The sequence below is a fragment of the Mycteria americana genome, chromosome 1 (genome assembly GCF_035582795.1).
Source record: "Mycteria americana isolate JAX WOST 10 ecotype Jacksonville Zoo and Gardens chromosome 1, USCA_MyAme_1.0, whole genome shotgun sequence".
In the NCBI taxonomy this organism is placed as follows: Eukaryota; Metazoa; Chordata; class Aves; order Ciconiiformes; family Ciconiidae; genus Mycteria; species Mycteria americana.
Window position 1 is genome coordinate 65,745,201 of NC_134365.1, and position 20,758 is coordinate 65,765,958.

The following is a 20,758-nucleotide window of genomic DNA, read 5'->3' on the forward strand; positions in this document are numbered from 1 at the left end:
AAATCATGCATTTAATTCATGATAGATTATACTAACCCTGTGGTTGGGGTTTTGCAATAAAGTCCTGGAGTGTTTCTGGGGAAATCGCTCCTTGGTGGTAGGTGTGTTGCTGATACGAGAATGGACTGATTGCGTTACATGTTTGAGCTGCACAGAATTAAACCAATCATGACTTGTCACAACTTTCCTCCAAAACTATCAAGAGTTGACATCCCCTACCTTTCCTTCTTTCCTTCCTCCACCCCTCCCCCATACTTGCCTATTAATTTCTTCAGCTATTTCAGTTTTATTAAGGCTTTTTTCCCCCCCATCATTATTTCTTGCAAATTCACAAAAATGAGAACTGACAAAACTCAGTAGTTAAAATTGATCATGTTCTTGGGAGACTCATTGAAACTGAATTCCTGTTTTACAGAAATTGTAACAACCATGCATAACACAGTACTTTTCTGTCCATTAAACATCTGGGAAGAAATTCAAAACAAAGGACCAATGGGAAGTACCATTTAGAGTTACAAATATATTCAGCTCTCTGCTCCCTCATGGAGAGTATAAAAAGCAGTGGAGGTCTTACAAGGTCCGGTGCTCTAGTCTGATTTTTAGACAGCTGCAATCTCACCAGTTTTATGTGACTCTGATTTCATTTGAGGTCGATTGCACTCTTGTTGTCTCAGGACTCATCTGTGTGTAATTCTGGTGTAACGGAAGAATCCAGAGCCTTCAGGAGCTCTTCGCTCTGATGAGGGCCCCTAGGCCCGGAGAGGAGCCTGTGAAACTGGTCTTTCAGCCGCACACCAGCTCTGCTTTGTTACTACTGTGGCAGCTCTCAGAAGCAGCGCAGTCCCTGGAAGGCTGTTTTTACCATGCTGTTCTCCAAATTCCTCAACCAGCAATAACAGTAAGGGGTTTCGGTTGGGTTTATGGGAACAGAGACACAAAGTGTTCCCAAGGGATTCTGTCTGGAGTAGAAGCACCTCTTTGAGGAAACCCTCTGTACTTTCCCTGTCCTCCCAGGGTGGACTACTCTCTGTAGCAACCTGCAGAGTGACTAGCAGTAGCAAGTGGAGGAGGACTTCACTGTAGAAGTGTTTTTATCACACTTTTTTCATTTTCTCCTGTTCCTACTTCCAAAACAAGTCAGCAGTGACTTCCACATCTTGCAACCCATTTTGTTCTAGGGTACTAGCCACCCTTATTAGGATGCAGGGCAGAGATTCCATTTTCTGTGGTTTGCATATCTGATTATAATTGCAGAGAGCAAAGGAGAGGGTGAAGTGGATGAAAATGTGTTTCACTGGTGCTTGTCTCTAGGAGAGTAAGGATGGTATGATATTGATGGATGATATATTGAAAGGGAAGGAACATAAATATAGTGTAGAGCCTTACTAATTTGATCCATGGTGATACACCTTTTTGCATTTAAAAGTTGGTTTCTAGAGGCTGCCGCTGTAACTACAGTAGAATCCAGCTTGTACAAAGAGAACTTGCTGCAGAAGAGCAGACAGATGCAATCCTTGCTGTGTCTGAGGTATACATGCCACTACTGCCCTGCACAGGCACAGCATAAAGACATCCAGCCCGGGGCCAGTAAATAGCTATGATTAATGGCTTTTACGCTTTTATCGTAAAGAATAGAAAATCAAGAACAAGTTACATATTAAGGGGCTTATGACAGTGGGGTACATGAGGGAGGTGGCTGTGAGCTTTTTTCAGTGGCAAACCCAACAGTCTGGGATTTAGAACTAATCTCTGGGCAAACTGTTTTTCTTAATTGATCTGTGCAGCAATGAAGTTGACTTCAGTTGCTTAAAATTCAATGTCTGGAGCTGGTCACCTTGCTGATTCAGTGTGTGCGTGTGGTGCCCTTAGTGATGCAGACTGCCTGCCGCTTTCTAGGAGAACTGAGGTGCCTGGATGAAAGCTGTAAAGCCCGTGCTGTACAGATAAGCGGCTTGAGCTGCCTCCTCAGTAGGCACCAAGTCAGTGGAGCAGCTGTGAGTTGTGCCACAGGAGGAGGAGCTGTCTCAGGTGCTATCACCGCTCGGTACCTACCCCAGTGGGAGCTTCAAGCTGCTTTTGGGTTTTCCCCCCCAAAAAATCTAGCTCCAAAAGTAGGTGGTTTAAAAATGGATGAGAAAATGAAATCTATTTGTGCTAAACAACAGTCATATACACGCAAAGAAGCATGAAGAAGGCAAAAGACTGCTGTCACATTTCTCCTTTAGCGAGAACCAAAGCCTCCAAGCGTTGTTTATAAAACAGGCCTCAAAATCCAGCTTTTCTGAAGTCTTTAAGAATGCAAATATAACTCGCAGCCAACGAAATTCCATTGTCTCTGCTCTGTGGCAAAGTAAGTGTTTTAACTATATTTTTTTTTTTAAGGACATTAGGACTGGGTCCCTGAATACCAAGTCCCAGCTGAGCATGAATTCAAATGACTGAGGCCTAAGCCCCTGATAATAAGGGTTTATTAAGGAAGCACTAACGGAGCTGAACTGGAGTGGACTGAATGGCCAAACTGAAATAATGGAATGCTTGTGGCAACCAGAAAATGATTGTTTATTGGCATAATCCCAGGATAAACTTCTGCCAAGAGCACGCAGTCTTTCCTTGCCAATTTCTTCATATGGGGAAATACAGTACTGAATTTCTGCACGTAATAGCAGTGCAGAAGAATGGGAGGAGGAGAAGTGGCAGTTTGTATGAGGAAGGGAAAAAAATGTACATCCCAAATGGTGTAAACAATGTGATCCCTAGAGCTCCACTCATCAACAGGCTCTAAAGAGACCACCTGGGTTTCAGCTTTAGGAATATCGTCTGAAAAACCTGGTTTTGGCTATGGAGTTCTCTCACTTGAATCTCTAAGTATCCCTGAGTGCAGCATGCAGGGAAGAGAAAAATATGGAATTTTGTTCTAAAAATTCTGCCTTTATGATGATTGAAGTGCTTACGAGCAGTTTCTTTCACACATGAAAAAAGAGGACTGTCTTGCAACTCTGCTGAGAGACAAGTTCTCAAGAAAATTCTGTTGAATCACACTTGGCAAATATTTTATTCACTGAGAAATGCAGTTATGAGATGTAGCTACACATAACTGTAGGTTAAGTTAAAAAGTTTATGGAGTAACTGCTGCCTGTGCAAGGGAGAAGAGAGCAGTGAGGCTACTCTATATCGTACTGCCTTGCCCTTATCTAATAGTCTTTTGGATAGGCTATTTAGTAAAGGAGTCTTGATTCACATCCCCTCTCTGTTGGATTGGAAAAGTTTTTCTTTTCAGCCAAAACCTCAGATATCTGAATGCTGTAAATACTGTCCTACAAGGCACTTCATAGCGGTAGTCTCTCCACATTTCCTGTGGAAGCTAATCATGTGGTGTAAAATACTTAAATATTCACCAGGGCATAATAATCCTACCTTCCAGGAAAATGCCTTTGAGGCCATTAGAAATATCTGTACTATGAGACAAATTCTCTGTGTATGGGCGATTGAGATGCCCGCCTGAGAAATTTTTGAAATGTAGCTAGAGCTCTCTTGAGGAGTAGGAAACAGCAGTCAAAACCTCAGCTATCAATCACATACAGGACCTGAAGACAGATCTTGCAAGCTTTAAAGTTTTGTTTTGAAATCAATACAAAATTCAACAAAAAAAGCATAACCATAAATGGCTTTTCTCTTTCTTTTAATTTCTGCTGGTGAATTAGCACTAAGTTTGTGTGACTAACTGATTGTTCAAAGTCCCAAAGGGTGGTTCTCAGAGAGCTTCAGCAAGAGCCTGGTTGCTGTGATGTAAGGTCCAAAGCTGAAAAACAGTCTAGTTTGGGGAGAAGTGGGAAAGGATATTGTCTGGAAACAATCAACCAGTAGATCAACAACAAATCTGAGCTGTTCTCAGCCTGCAATTTTTTCTTTTTACTTCTAGTTATTATTACATTTGGATATGTGGCATAGATACAGCTTTTAAAAATTACCTTTTTTATATGTTTATAAGAACTCAATTTGAATAAAACCTGCCTTCTAGCAGTAGTTCAGCCTGCTCCAGGACTGTAGCCTCCCTTTGGAGGTTAAAAATGCCAACTTCTTTCTTCCTAAATGCAATTTTATCTTTCTGGCATCTACTGACTTATTCTGTGATACTGTGATGATACAGTATGTCATAAGTATGACTCTTGTCACACAAGTCTGTGCAGAATCTAGACTTTATTGGAAAAAAAAAGAAATAAAAAGAAAAAAAAGCTCTTTAGCCATTGTGGTTTGGAAAGACAACTCTGAGGGAAGCTTTTCATGTGTGACCTGTTGCATTTTTATTTATCTGAATCTTGAATAAACTGAAAAATCATTTGGATCATTTTGTTATTCTCAGCTGGCTCTTAACTCTCTACACCAAAGATGATGGTCTTAAATTCCAACATGTTTAATACTTTTTTTTTATCTCTTTGAGTATCCAGTTCTCCTGTTTGGACCCCCAGGATAACAATGGATCTGGTTCTCCCTCAGTTAGCTGCCAAAATCTCCAGTTGTCCCTGAGAATTTCTGTGTCCTACTTGCACATTGAATACTGAGATCTCTGGCAGATGCAAAATGAAGACTGTGTGAAATAGGTGTTTGCCTGCCCACATTTTAAGAAGAGTTTCAGTTTTGCATTGCAAATTTTGCATTACTGTTACTCAATGAATTTTCAGTTCTCTCATTATTGGTGTGTATGATCTTCCCATCCAATGAGTCTGTTAAATATTTAATAGTATTATAGTTATTTATACTATTAAATGTTACAAAATTTTAATTTTTTTTTTCCTTGTGTTCTTGCTTAATGTTCTCGCAATGCTAGAAGTTATTCTTTGTTACAGAAACATAGATGGAATAGGATATGTGTCTGGTTTTGGAAGGACATGGCTTCCCTTAGGAACGCTCACCTTCCAGTGGTTTGATGAATGCTGTCTTCCAGTTTGGAGAGAGGACTTTGTTTATTTTTTGTTTAAAAAGAGTTGTTTTAGTTGTCTTAAGAGAACTTTGTGACCTGAAGCAGCCATAAGGTGCAGAATGACTCATAAGGAGATTCTCTTTAAAAATGTGTGTACAAGCATAAAGGAATGAAGAGGAGGTGAGACATCATCTGAGATTAGAGAAGATGAGACTTGGAAGGGTAATTGAAAGAACATGGTGAAATGGTGACCATCAAATTACAGCCGGGATGTCAGATAACAAGAATTTTTAATTTGAATGGAGTTTCTTAATTTTTTCCAATACCTTCCAGCAGATGAGGATGATAACAGAGGAGGCTAATCAGTCATGAAAACACATTCCTGCCCTCCCTGGGTAGATGAAAACAGGCATTTAAAAAACTGAATGTATTTTGACCTGTTGCATGGCTGGAAGGTACCTGCAGCGCAGTGTCCTTTGAGTAGTACTCCTACAGCAGCATGCAGGCTTATTCTGTAGCTACCAAAATTTTGCTGCAAGTATGCAGCTCTGTATTGACTTCCAAAATGGATAGATTTTATGGAATATAGCAAAAGAGCTCAACAGTCTAAAAGCGAAAAAAGCTGCTCTGAAGTCTCACCTCATATATTGCACACTGTACAACTTCATCCTCTGCCGTCTGCATCAAATGATATACAATATCCTTTGGCATTTTTTTACCTTGGATAGAAATATGAAACTTATTGCAGATAGGGTAAGTAACTGGAGCAGGGGCAACTCTGTCTTCCTGGCCATATTTGAAAGTGGTATTTTCTGTCTAGGATGTTTTTCTGGTTAAGGTGCAAGACTAAAATTTTCTGAAAAAAGTTCTCTGTCTGTCACACATGGTTTTGGATAATTACAAGCAAGTTGATTTATGTCTCTCAACTTCAGTTTCTGTTCTGTGAAGTGAAGGTGATTGCACTTTCCTCTCTTCCCCTGGCTTGCTTGTTTCTAGGACATTCTCCTATGGATGGAGGCACCACATGAGGTGCTGTCACAGAATGCAGCTGTTCACCATCAGTGCCTAACAGTGCTTCACTGCAGCCGTCAAAAAGTTTTGCTTGTTACTAGCACTAATATGGCCATTGTGAACATTGGCCAGGCTCCCATACCTGAAAAGGGAGTGGCACTGCATCCCAGCTCATTTTTTGCTACCATTAAATGCCACGGTGAATGTCCTTTTGTGAATTCAAGGTAGGGTCCATCCTGAGTGGTTGTTAAACTGCGCTGGAACAAGAGAGGCAGTTCTTAAAGCCCTAGCTAAGTAGGAAGGCCATGAAGTACCTGAAAGGAGGTTGTAGTGAGGTCTCTTCCTCTCCCAAGTAACAAGCGATAGGACAAGAGGAGATGGCCTCAAGTTGCACCAGGGAAGGATTAGATTGGATATTAGGAAAAATTTCTTCACTGAAAGGGTTGTCAAGCATTGGAACAGGCTGCCCTGGGAAGTGGTTAAGTCACCATCCCTGGAGGTTTCTAAAAGATGTGTAGATGTGGTGCTTAGGGACGTGGTTTAGTGGTGGACTTGGCAGTGCTAGGTTAACGGTTGGACGTGATGATCTTAAAGGTCTTTTCCAACCTAAATGATTCTATGAATATCAAAACCTAAATGATTCTATGAATATCAATTGCAGAAGATGAGGTCTGGGCTGTTCTCTTTCTTTGCTGACTGGTATCATACTGGAGGGCATATGTGCCTCAGAGACTGAATTTGCTTTCTGACTGCCAAAGAGGAGATAACATGCTACACAACTGCTGCCCTTGCTCATGAACTGCTTTTGGAGGAGAATGATTTAAAAACACATTCTAGCCCTGTGTTATAATGTGGCCGAAACACAAATTTCATGTGCACGTCACATTTGTTTCAGCTGAATTAATTTTTTCCTCATTCATTTTTGCCTAGATGTGCCAATGCTATGAGATTTGTCACTTGAAGCAAAGAGATAATCCCCCTGAAAAAAAAAAAATAAATGCAGTTCCTTGAATAGATTAATAGAGGGCATAGGTGAGAGGCCATGTGCTTCCAGCTTAAATAGGTTTCTGACTGCATTGCATATTTTGGAGTGCCATCTGAATAGACAGACAGCAAAGGAGACAGGGAGTCATAGTAAGCAAAGGAAATAAAATGGGCTATTTTCTTTAGGAGTATGGAGTATTTCCAAGAGTCTGATTGGAGGGAAAAAAAGTCTCCAGCCTGACAGTCAGCTCAGGCAAATCAAAACTTAAGTATTTAATAAAATCTGGTTACTTTTAAGGAAAGTTAGTTATCAAAGATAAAGGGGTTCTGCTGTGTCTTGCAGCTTTCCCTCAACAATATGCTGAGCCATTGGGAGCTGCACAGTGTTGCTGCCGCTCTCCTCTGCTTGGGAGGGGTCTGGCTACCCTGCTCAAAGCCTGGAACCATGGAGGCATGAGATCCAGGAAAGCAGAACAAGCTGCAGCAGATGCTAGATAATAAAATGACCCCCCCTTCACATAATTTTTATTATGGGTTTCTCAGTGTTTTTTTGAAGGAGGCAAGTGCTATTATCCCTGTTTCATAGATGGAGACATGAGGACAGTGGCAGATGCTGTGATTTGCCTGTTGCCATTGAGCTGAAAATGTCCTCATTGGGGCAGAGGGAGAAAAAGAAAACATGAATGCAGTGGAGGCATCTGCCTGGCTTGTATGGTACAGCTGTTCATTAGGAAAATCATGTCACAGCTTAAACAGCTCTCAAATCATGATGCATTCGCAATAATGCTATGACCACTGGGGCTGTGGTGACATCGGTGTATATCTGCACGCAGTTTTTTCCTCACAGTAGTAGTAATAATAATCTTTGGCTGTGGACCTAGTTACAAAAATAGTTATATTCATCAATCGCGCCTGGTTTTTTCTGACTGTGATACCCATAGGACATTGTTACAACTGCTGCAGTCAAGAAAATGAGGCTTCATCAATTTATTCTGGTTCAATAAATTAATTTATAATAGTGAAGAAAACATTCTCTTGGCCAGACAGGGACAATGAGAGACTCTTTTCTGCCCTCTGCTTAGCAAGTGGATGGGAATATGCCACTCCTTACTGTAACATTTTCAGAAGATACCCAAATTAATCTCTGGCAGATGAAAATACATTAGCTAGCCAAGCAGATGTCAGCTGTACTCCTTATACCAGAAGACTCTGTATTACAGTGTTTATTTGCCCTTTTCTGGTCTTGTAGTGTCATGGTACCCAAGTAGTAGGGATCTCGACACTTGTCAGAGGCATTGCAAAACCATGAAAAAACACTTTGTTTTAATAATCTTGGGCAACCCAAAGAACATTTAGGTAGAGCAAAGACACCAGCCAGTTTGGGGTAGGAACGGAAGCAGAAAGAATAACTGTAATAAAAGCTTGTTTTCCCCCAGAGAGACATGCTTTGTCCCTCTGCCATTATCAAGTAATTATATTTTTTGCACACTGGGGGAGCCGTGAAGATGGAGTCAAAAGAAAATAGAGAGTATTTACCAGTAGTTGTGGCTGCGGAAACTCATGACCACAACACGTGGATTCTCCAGGAGAGACGCATTGATGCAGATGATACACAGGAGACTTGAGTCAGCGGCTTGGCCTCGCTCTCACTGAAAGGAAAGTAATTGGAGAGAATGGAGGTGAGTCTCCTGTGGTCTTCCAGGAGAGTTGTTGGCTGGTCAAATCCAGGACTGTTTAATCTCATCTTTAGTCTTGGAGAAATGAAAGTGTAAAGAACCCCAGTGTGACTTCATAGATAGTGCCACAGCAGCTGTGATCATTGTGGGAAGAGCAGGGAGGGAAAAAAATCACAGTAACAGAAGTGGCTTAAAATGTCTTTTTGAGTTAGGATCTGGAAATACAGCAGAATGAACTGGAATATCAGCCTTGGTTTGAGTTTTTTGTTTTGTTTTCTTCAGCCTCTCAGCTAGAGCAGTGGGAGGGGAAGGTTAATAGAAGAGGCAGTTGCAGAAGTCAGTATTAGTTATTGCTCGAGAGCCCTGACTCGCTCAGACCCGCCACGAGCAAAAGAGAGGAAGAAAATGTGCGCATTGTGGATGAAAGCGAATAAGAGCTTGGGGAGAGGAGAAGGAGAGAAAACTGATTTCAACAGTGATGTTCATTTCAACGATGTAGTTTCTAAGAGAAATTTTTAAGGCCAAGGCTAAGAAAATGCTCTCTATACACTGGTTGGGGACCAACAGAGAAAATAGCAACTGCCCCTTTTACATTTATTAAATGTAACGCATCTCTTGAAAGGACAGCATGTTTTTTCACCCTTTTATTGACATGGTTAATTTCTTAACATCAGCTTATGATACTGAATGGGGGTTTTTTTGCAGTTATGATGTTTTAAAAATATTAGGTGTGTTCCCTACCCTTTCTGAAAATAAAATGACTTCTGTAAAATCTCATGTTGGAAATTTGGAAATAGAGAATCCCCTTTGGAGGCTTTTGGCCATGTCTATTAGATTTTTAGTTCCCTGGCTTTTTAACAATCCGTTCTGCCTGTTGTGTTTGTTTAGCTCTGTGTTTCCACTTAACTACACTTCTCCTCTCAGGAAGAAACTATTTGTTACCATTAAATTTTTTGTTCACAACACTACTGTGTGAATGCTTTCACACAAAAACTTCACAAAAAAAACATGACACCTTTTATAATTGATTCCTTCTTCTGTGATCAGATAAAGGCTTATAGTGTCCTGGGTTGGCAAAATTTTGCTTAAAACTTGCTATGAAGGAATTGCACAGCTCTTGGTGCTCCCTGAGAGGTAGAGCTGGCTAATGAGAAGTCCAAATGGAGGTTCAGGTTTCTAGGTCTGATGTTATATTGCAGAAGTATCTGGAGATTCTGCTTATGAGAAACAGTAGGATCCTTTGTATAGCTTATGTAAATTTATATTTTTAATGGAAGGGAATACATTTAATATTAGTGAAAAGGAAGAAAAAGAAAATTAATTCATAAAAATGCTTTCAAAAATTGGCTATCTTGTTGAAAATTATCTTCTCCCCTAAAACATTTTAATTTTAGCAAAATATTTTGGAAAAATGGCAGAAATGTTCTGCCCTGTATTTGTGTAGACCAGCTCTTTTCTTGAGTCTCGAGTCAGTCTAAATTATGCTCAGCACTAAAAGGCAGAATTCATGTACCCAGGGGTATCTGTTATCAACTCGAACTATTAATTTATGTCTGGGGAGCTAGAAAGATAAAATATCCACAGCATGTGTGTTTGCCTTAGCCTGATGTGGGAGACAAACATGCAATCAACTATGCAAATATCAAAGGGTAGGGGAACTGTTATCCACAACTTAACTAATTACTTTAGCTTATTTGCTGGAACAAAGCTAGATGGGGCATGTTAATTGATCATTGGTTTTGACTTTTTGTTGTTTACATTTTAATAATTTTCTTCAGTCATGCAACTCTTGGTTCCCTGCTTATTTTTATGGCATTGGCATAACTCGCTGGCCTCAATGCTGATTTTTCTGGCCCTTAATGATGTCCATGTTGAAAAGAGAACATGAAGTTGATTACATATTGAAAAATGTAGTCCCCGAGCTGCACACTGCAATTTTTGAAGTAAAGTGTTTGACTTGGGCTTATCAGAAGGGTCATGCTGTGATTTTTTTCCTTTTTAGCTGACTGTTTGATTCTGGCTTGTTATTACGGGTACCCTATGCTGTAGCTGAGCATAAATGCTGATTTAAAAAAAAAAAAAAAAAAGGTTTGCCAAATATCATTTTAGCCTTCTAGAGTTTTCTCACTTCTCCCTGTCTGATCTGCAGCAACAGATAGTTATAATCAATTTTACTCTTTTTTAAATTTGCCACTATACTGCTGAATAAATTACTGCTTACCCAACTCCTTCCAGTACCGGTTCACCTTGGAAGCAATTGCCTCTTTCCTACCAGCTACTGCTTGCCAGCTTCCCCTCTTCTGCATGGAGGGCAGAGCATTGTGTCCCCCCAACATAGAAGCAAAGGAGGGAATAGAAAAAAGAAAAGCTGAGAAGCGCCTGCTAGTTGAAACTCCCTGATTCTATATCATTTTGCCAGACAGAGCAACCTGCCGGCTGCACGGTGTCGTGCATGTTGGAACGGGGACCTGGCAAGCTGAGACGCTGGGCGCACTACCCAGCCGTCCTCCTGCGGCTGAAATGCAGGGAGCCTTTTTCAGTAGGGTTTAGGGTTTCCTACACCGCTTTGAACTAACTTGTTAGCACACAGACTCAGACCACGGGCATCCACTGTTCAGTGTTGCTGACGCAGCTCCCAGAATTTCATGACTATACCACAAGAGAATACTGATCCCAGACAGGAAAGTAAAAGGAGTAAGGGAAATGAGCACACAGATTTTGCTTTGGGCAGGATTGCAGTAGCTGCAAGTCTCTGAATGAATGGTGGGCGGGGGGGGTGGTACACTGACCAATCCACCCACCCCCTCCCACCCCCTAATCCCCCCAAGAGGAAAATTTCATTACTTAATTTGACTACAGAAGAAAACCTGGTGTTTCATCATTATTCTAGTAGGTTTTCTTTAATAAAATCGTTCTGAAACATAACCATTGTTAGAAATGAGATTAAGGCATGGTTCTTCAGCCAGAGATAGTATCATTTGGTTGAGCAATCAGTTATAATTAAAGGTTCTTTCTTTCTTTAAACCTTGGCTCACTTTTAGGCTTAGACTACTCAGGCTGTAGTAGTAGTTCTGTTTGACATGAACACAGCATTCTTTGGTCTATGAAGGTGCAATTAAATGATGAAGATCAGCAAGTTGGCTCAAGGTTTTGTGCTGTGAGTAGAGTTTGGGGATCTTTACCCATAAAGAAGCATACAGAGAAATGTATGTGATCTCCGTGTCTGCTTCTAGTACTCAGGAAGAAAAAATAAGGTGAATAAAGATTTAGCATTAGATAAACAAGCACCATTACAGGGGCAGGGTATCCTAGACAAAGAAATAAATTACTGCTGTTGAAAACTGCAGTAGTCGGGGTGGAAAGACACTGAATGAAAAGCTGGTACCTGGAAGACATTTGGGTGAGATCAGAGAGAAATATCAGGTACGGGTGGCCTGGGCAATGAATTGGAGAAGCTGGAAAGAGGTGTAGTACCTGCAAATGGATGTTATTGGGTTAGCCCAGACCCGCTCTGAAATGGTAATCATGACTGGTAGACAGGACTTAGAAAAGGTCCAGAAAACATAGAAACCAGAGTAAAAGTGATACAGCTATAATGGAAATTAATGATACACTGTGTAAACAAATGAGAACTACTGGTATGCATAAGATAGGATTCATATGACTCAAAACTACTTTGGAGGTGTATGGAAAAATATCTACTGTTTTTGTGTCAACCCAAAGTTGGATGTGGATTAAGTTAGAAGTCCTTGTAGTGTTATGCATGAGGAAAATATAAGGAGATCTCTCATTATAGAAGGGTTTATCTTTCCAAATTTAGATTAGAAGGTAAATGGTGCTAATAATAATAGGGGCTAATTATTTGTGGGTGTGATTTCTTCACTACCTACCATAGGACTATAAAAAGTTGGTGCTATTTTAGAATTTAATTTAGTGTGACCTTACAGCTCATTCTTAAAGCTCATCCTTAAAAATAACCACTTGTATCAAGTGTTGACAAGCTGATTCAGTTTATATTACATACGATTGTGAACATAAATCTAATTAAAGTTTTCATTTTTAAAAGTTGATTTTTAAGAAATTAAATAAACTGGTGATGTGTGTTGGACCAATGCAAGATTTTTAATAAAGGATTATTTCAAATCTCTTTGTATCAAAGTAAAAAAAAAAAGAAAAATTGAAATTTGTTTCCTCAAGAAAAAAGAGGGGGGGAAAAAAGCTTGTAGAGAGGAATTCCAAATCTAACTGGGGAGCAGCCCACTAAAGTTCTGTCAGGAGCTTGCAGGAATTTAAGAAAATGGTACTGATCATCCAAGAAAGTAGTGTCTTGGAAGTCCAGAAGTGGCAGATTGCTGAGACTCACCAAAAACCAAGCTGACTTAAATCTTGCAAGGGAAATGAAAAGCAAATCTAGGTTCCCACCCCACTCCCCCAGTCCTGCAAATAAAGACAACAAAGGAAAAGTGTGTGTGTGTGAGGGGAGGGGGAACATTTTACAGTTGGAAGATTACAGTTCACAAAGGTCTGGCTCCAAAAGTGTGTGAGCATTTGCCTCGGTTTTCAGTATGGGAGATCACGTAGGACATGGGGGTGTGCACCAGATGGTGAACGAGAAAGCGACCTGGAGAAGCAGAAGTTTCTGCAGCTGTTACAGAGGTCAAACTCCTCAGAGCTGAATGCTCTTAACCTCTGTTTTACAGAGAAAACTGTGTTTCCATCTCAGAGTACTGCAAAAATGGCACTCGACATTTCAGATTCATTAAGACTGTTAAAACATGCATCAGATACTTCCTGCTGTTGTACAACTGGAGCATAGCAAATATAATATTCATATTTAAGAAGGGGAAAAGAAACAGATCCAGGTAACTGCAGACATGTTCATCGGCCCTTGATGGACTGCAAAATAGGACACATTTTGAATAAGAGAATAATTTAAGAAGTGGAGGTAAATGTTAAGTTTCATTAAACACAGCATGTGTTTACTGAAAGGAGACTGATCTCCCAAACTAGCTCACTTAAAAACTGATTTTGTAGATGTGACTAATCTGGGACTAATCAAACTGTAATTTATTAAAGTATTTGTTGTGGGACTTGATGAGAAATTATTCATTCAAGCAGGAAAAAAAGAGGGATTAATGCAAAAGGTAGTTCTAACATGGGTAGGGAGCTTAAAGAGGATGCAAAATGAGCGGTGTTGTGAAGAGAAATAATGGGCTGTAGGAATTTAAGTCTGCTTTTGGGATGCATTTTATTTATTCATGATCATGGGATGAAAATGATAGTGAGCTAAAGGATGAAGCTGGGAGTCATAGTTATGCTCAAAATATTGTTTATGGGCAAAGAGGAACCATACCTTTTACATATATTTTTATAAAGTCAAAAATTTATTGTTAGTATAATTGAAATGTTAACAATCTAATCCAAGAATCATTACTAGAGTAGATGTAATTATTACAGAGAAGGAATATGTCTATGCAGATGTTTTAATAACAATAACACCACCACAATTAAAATTGTTATACATATACTTAGCTTCAACGGCTTTTCCTAATGTTATGCTGACCCTTCCCCAGCTCCTCTCGGCCCTAAGGTTGGTAGTTTTCTTATAGCGTTGGTGGTAGGGGTGGTTATGGTGTCTTGTCAGCATCTCGAGTCCTTTGCCAGGAGGAATATGATGTTCATGGTGGTGGTTTCTTCTTCCTCACTTTAGGATCAACTTGGGCTTGGTTCTGTATGTTTGCTAACATGCTTTTATGCCTCTTTCTGCTGCTCCATGTGATGTGCAAACTTACTATATATGATGCCTTTTAGGTATGTTGGAAACTATTTCTGTGTTCTCTTTCTTACTCCTATATCCAGTTTTGTCCAGCTCCAGGCCTGCATTTCTTTATCTGACTATGGGTGAGTTGTTTATAGCTGGGGGGGTCTCCATTGTCAATCCTGTGCCCTATCTCGTATCTCCCTTACCTGTACTCATCTACACTGCGTCCCATGTCTCACTTTTCAAGGCCTTTGCTAAGATACCAGTCCTGTATTTCTCTATAGTACATTATTATAATAGAGTTGTAAAACCTGGGTGGCTCCATACAACGACAAAGAAAAGTAAATCACATTAGCTGTAGCTAGCTGATCAATTAGAAAAATTGCTGTTGCAGCTAAACCAAATGTGACAAAGCTGCGGACAGGCCAGGGAAAGCTCAGAGAGAGCAAAAGCCTTGAGAAGCCTCAGTCCTGAGGCCTTGCAAACTCGCTACAAAGCTCATGGCCTGTCATTAGCGATGGCAATACATACAGTATTGCAGTACATGCAGGGTTGCAGGGTAACATCATTATCAACACAGCTGATGTTTGACATATTATATTGAAAGAGCTGGAGGATGTGGATGGGTTAAATCACATGAGAAAACCTGATAGTTCAGAGTAGGAGATTATACTCATATGGGCTAATAATAAAATACTTGCTTCTATAATCTGGGACTTTGCCAGTTGCTTTGGAAAGAACAGATGAAGGGAAGGGCTTGTGAGTAATAGTTATTAACAGCAAAAAAGCCACCTGCAAAAGGCATACGTGATCCTAGGATGTGCTGCATATGCTAGTTTCAGTAAGGCTATGAAAAATAAACACTTGCTCACCGAAGGAGCTTCATCTGCAATTGGTTTGTTGGATGCTTGTGTTCAGAAAAAGACTTGTTCAGATGTGAGAAATGGAGAACCTGTGTATGAGTTAATTGCATGAGTGCAGACGGAATTGCTCCAGCAAGCTTGACTTGCACTAGCAGAGATCCAAAGGTCTGCAGAGGACAGCATGAAAACACCTGGGCTGCCTTGGGCTGCCAGCTTGGGTATGAAGGAAGCAAACTGCATTTGCAGGGTCTTGGGTTGGAAGGAGTAAAATTTTTCTCTGGGGCTGTTAGACAAAGGCTGGCACTGCATGAAAGCGTCTGTAGTTCTTCAGGACCCAAATGGAAGTGTCTGCACGTGCTGTGCTATGTGGGTACTGGTTTGGGTCTCTGGTAGAGCTGGGATTTGCGTGCTGCAGTCCATAGGAAAGGTATTTCCTAGAAGAGTTGGTACACTTACTCATGTGGACTGTACTCATCACAGGAAATGAATGATTTAATGAATTAGGTTCAGGAGAGATGAGTGCGATTGTAAAATCAGGTCGGGGGTAGTGCAGGATTTGGATTGGGAGGCTCAAGCTCCGCTCAGAAGGTCCTTTAAACTGCAGCTGTACTGTGCCTCTTTTCTGACTCTTTCTCTCTGGTGCTCAACATGCAATTGAACCCATGGATGTATGGTTGATGAACTCATTAATTTTCTGATCGCCTCCCATTTTTAAATTTTCCTTTCATTTTTTACTCCCAAGCAGAGATTGACTGTGAAATCAACTGTAAGACTGAAGTAATTCCTGTGCTTCATTTTTGTTGGGAGAAGCCACTTGCTACAGTGCATCTCGGCTGGGCTTCACTTCTTACCTCATTACACACGTCATGTTTTCCTAACACCCTCTGTTTCAGTGTTTAACTGTCATTAACTACATCTCTCATTCCTGTTTTGGTGCTCTTTTCATGATTATTCACTCTCTTTTTCTGATCTTAGTTCCAGCTTACCATTTAAACTGTTCTAAACTCTCTTTCTCTCTCTTTGCCTTTTCTATCTTGTGAAGTTTCCTGGAGCCCCACCCCAAATGTCTCTTTTTCTTTCCTTCTCTTTTATTTTTGTCTCTTCCTGTTGGTTGTAAATGCCACTGCCGTTTGTTTAAATGCTGCTGCCTTGCGCTGTTTAGGGCCTGTCATACAGGATTTTAGAAATACTTTCCCTTCATGACACACAATTTACTTGTTACCATTGGTGTAGATAGAAGGCTCATTACAAAAAAAAACCAAAACCAGGAGTCGTCCATTTTGCATGTCGTGAAACACTTGTTTTTTTCATTGCTATTAACATTTTTGGCAGTTCTTTAAACCAAAGGTTGAACTGGAAATGTTATCACAGAATCTAATGAAAAGGAAAAATTGTAACCTTCTAATTTGGGGGGGGGGGAGACAAAGGTGGGTTTTTTCAGTGGAATATATTGTTTTCAAAACCAAGTCCAGTTTGACAAGTTTTTCTCTTCATCTGTCTTCTTAATGGCCAGCTGAAACATTTGCAAGGAAAACTGAAGATTGAACTCAAACGATTACTGATAGGTGGGATTTTCTGCTCTTCTGAAAAAATGTCTAATATTTGATGGGTACTGTATATAGGCCATAGGGGATGTTTGTAATTTTGTGGGAGCACCTGCCCCTGCTGATCTGTCATGCAAAACAATTATGCAATTTTCTATGATCACACCGGTTACATCAAGTTTGAGGTGTTGGTGTGGTGAGAGGCAAGGCCTCCTTCTGTACAACATGGCTTTTTACTTGTTCATAATAGCCAAGGCACTTCAGGAAGCAGCCTGGTTCGCTCTGCCAGGGGGAGAGATTATCTATCTATCTATCTATCTATCTATCTCTATCTATCTATCTATCTATCTATCTATCTATCTATCTATCTATCTCTGCAGGTTTAGCGTTTGCCTTAGACAACTTGTCAAGTATTTTGGCTATACAGAGACTTGAAGTCTTAGGAAAACATGCTATATTAAGGCTCCGTGTGGTTTTGTTTATAGGGCTTCTGGAACATTTCAGACTCCAAACCCCAGCTATTTTCCCTGCCTGTTTTGCTGAAAATAATGTCAATCATATTTGAATTTGAGTCTCTGTCAACTTAATATAAGGCAGCTTCCCTAGAGACAGTTATCCACGGCTCCCGGTGACTGCCCTCAGCCCGTGGGGGTGTGTGTGACCGCATCCCAGGTCCCTGGGGTGGGCAGCAGGGATGCAGGAGGGAGCCCCAAGCCCACAGCAGGTATCTCTTGCATGTGGTGACATCCTGTGCCACAAACCCACTGGTGCTGCCTTGCTTCAGCTCCTGACATCCCCAGACAGCACGCTGGGACGGGGTCTGGAAGTTGTGGAAGTATTTCTCTCTTTCCATATGTTTCCACACAAGCACTTAATACTCCTTCAACGAGGGAGTCTGCTGAGTTGTTTAGAAGAGAGGAGGTGAGAAGATAAATTGTTGTGAAAATGGGATGCGAGGTGAGGTGCAATGCTACTGGTGGTGAAATTTCACCAAGGGAAAGGGGCTGAGGGGGGGAAGTTTGGTGTCTTAACAGTGTTGCAACTGTGGTTATGGAGAACCAATCTGAGGTAAGCTGAATAAAAAGGCAGGTTGCGTATTTATTTTTTTCATTGCTTTATTTATTTATGTATTTCATTTTTTGAAAACGTGAGAGGCTCTAACTGGAAACATGTAGCAGAAGAACGGGAAAAACAGACCCAAGCTCCCACAGGACTCGCGCGCTCTAGCTCTGTGCTGTTTGAGTTCACTGGAGATGCTGGTGGTCCTTTCTTCATGACGGGAAATGGTACTTTCTCTTGAAGTAAACCAAACTAATGACAGCTCTTTCAGACATTTGAATGCCAGGTCTCTTGCAATCTTCACATGAACTTTATTTAAACAAAACTATTAAATTTTCTCATCTGGCTTCTAGCATGATGTTAAAGATGGATACTTAAAAGTCTGTGTGTTTGATATTCCTCTCCTGTTTTCCATGTTAATTACAATTATGTTGCTTTTGAACAAGAGGTTGCCAGCAGGGAATACTGAGGAGTGCCAAATTAAATTCCAAATACATTTTGTTCTTTGTTCATGGTGAGAATTATTTCTTCCCTAAGGTCGCTGTGCTCAGCAAATTGAGCTCAGGTTGCCTCTAAACTCTCTGTAACATCAATTTGTTTGAGTTTTTAAGGGCAGCTTAGTGGCTAGCACCTCCGAGTGGTGTCAAGGGCTGGCGTAGCATGAATGTCATGGGCCCTGGTTTGAAAAAGGCTGGAGAAACCTTCCATCTGAGCAATCTCTAGTCCACCGTCTTGGTACCCGGCTGCCTACTAGAGAAGTGTTTCTGGGAAACGGGGAGGTTGCTTATTTTTAACATATGTATTTGTTATGGCCCTGCTTTCCGATAAGCTGCCAAAATAAGACAATGCAAATTACAGCAAAGTGAAAAGGAAATATATGTGTAAGCCATTGAAGTCAGCCAGCTCTGAATGAATTTTAGTGATTGGCTAATAACTGATGCTTCACCACCAAGCAAATGTTTTTAATACCTTTTTATATTTCAATATTTGCTTCCCAATCCAGATTTTGGGTTCATTAGCATGCTATGGATAGCCTCTAGCTGTGTGTGCAAGTCCTATCTCTGTGCCCATTTTGCCTTTCAGGTAATTAGCTTAATTTATATTAGGAAGAGACACTAATTGGAGGGGAAGGACAAGGTAGGTAGCAACATGCCAATGACAAGATAATACATCACGTATTACCTATATAAGTTTTCATGAAAGAAGCTCTTTTCAGATGTCAAGTAAGCCTAATAAGAACTTGAACGCTTGCAAGTAGGACAGTGTAGCATTCCCTACTTCGTATGAACGGGTAAGCTGAAACACAAAGGATATGTTATGTTTAGTTTTATAAATCACAGCCAGAGGTCAGGAAAGAAGAAGGAAGTTCCAGGCCCATCAGGAGCCTTGATTCTTTGACAGGTTTCTAGAAGGTGAGCAATAATTACTGAATTTCCTGTGACAAAACTCATCTGTAACATTAGCGATGTAGATCAGGGATTTGGTACACAGGCCGGAACATAATTGTTAAAAATCTTTGTATTCTCTCTGGAATGAAGATAATTGCCCATTCTGCCAATGGCTAATTACGTTTGACCTGCTTGTGTCTTGTGGCCCTGAAGCAGAGCTTCCCAAAAATGCTGTAGCAACACTCTGGATGGGGTCCCACTTTTTACAGTCTAACCAACCATTTTTTCCTCTCTCTTGTTAATCCCCAGAATGCAACAGCAACAACAGCAACGTCGAATGTTCACAGCTGCCCTCCTGGCACTTGTTTTCATTCTGGCAGCTGTGAGTACCACCGAGGCCGGCAAAAAAGAGAAACCAGGTAAGGTCCAGTGTAATTCAGAGTTACTCCCCGAGACAGATTGCACGTGTGGGAGAATGTCAAATGCTTCTGGTTTTGTTATGAAATTCAGGTCATTCGTTAACCTTTTGACATATAGGGTAGGGATTTGTGGCTGTGACATGTTGTTCTGTGTTAAATAGGAAAACAGAAAGTAGTTTCTATGAAAGCTGGCAGCTTGACAGCCCCGGAGACTGGAGTCCTCAGTTTATCACAGAGTGGTTATTGCAAGGCAGCTTAAAATTTGCTCTGGGAATAGATTCGTGCTTGACTTAGGGAGAACCAAACAGGAGTGATGAAAGAGCAGTTATCATGTTGCTCGTTCAGTGTTGTATGTGACAATGCTACACCAATGCTGTGTGATGTGGAAATCCTCTGACAAAGAATTGAACCATATCGCTGCTGCAGATAGACAGCCAGGCATCCAGTGGTAATTGCTTTCTGTCAGTGATGAACTCGGACCTCATTATAGGAGAGACAGGCCCGGGGTGGAAAATTCACATCTATCAAACCCAGTTTTGACATTTTTTTCAGGAACACATCTTTTGGTGTTTTTCTTAAGGTCTTACTGTTTATAGGCTACTTACACACCAGTTTATATGACCTGTGAGTCTATCGGAATTAGTGTTCCCATTAAAAAAAAAAAAGGTGTTTCTAACCATTGTGGCTGTATGGAAATATGAGAAAATGTGAATGTAAATATACAAGAGATAGAAGGAAAATAATTTTATATAATGTTCTTTAAAGTTACTTGTAATGTTTTGGGGCCCTAATTAACTATTTTTGTGAACCCTTGGGTTTGATAACATTGCTGTCTTTTTCTCATCAGACTTTGGTCTTAAATGAAGAATTAATGAAGGTCTTAAATAAATTCATTTCTTTCTTAAATGAAATTATGATCCTTACTTTTGTCCCTGAGCAGCAAACCCACCTGTATTAACAGCATTTCGAGTACTCTTCTCCATGTAGTTTTTTCTTCATCTTTGGAGTTTTGGTCATATTCTGTCATAAAATGTGACATGGTATACCAAGTGAAAAGTTTGTATCTCGCAGCTGTTCCCTGGAAGTGCTCAAATCCTCTGATACACAGCATCAACACATACATTTCTAATCTGTA

General features: G+C 40.5%; 1 protein-coding gene across 1 annotated transcript in view; it reads left to right on the plus strand.

Annotated features, from left to right (window-relative positions):
• Positions 1-20,758, plus strand: part of PTN (pleiotrophin) — an 81,120-nt gene that overhangs the window by 36,169 nt on the left and 24,193 nt on the right. The window contains exon 2 of the mRNA XM_075503587.1: positions 19,514-19,623. Within this exon, the coding sequence (XP_075359702.1) occupies positions 19,515-19,623 (109 nt within the window). The 5' untranslated portion in view covers position 19,514. The remainder of the gene's footprint in view (positions 1-19,513; positions 19,624-20,758) is intronic.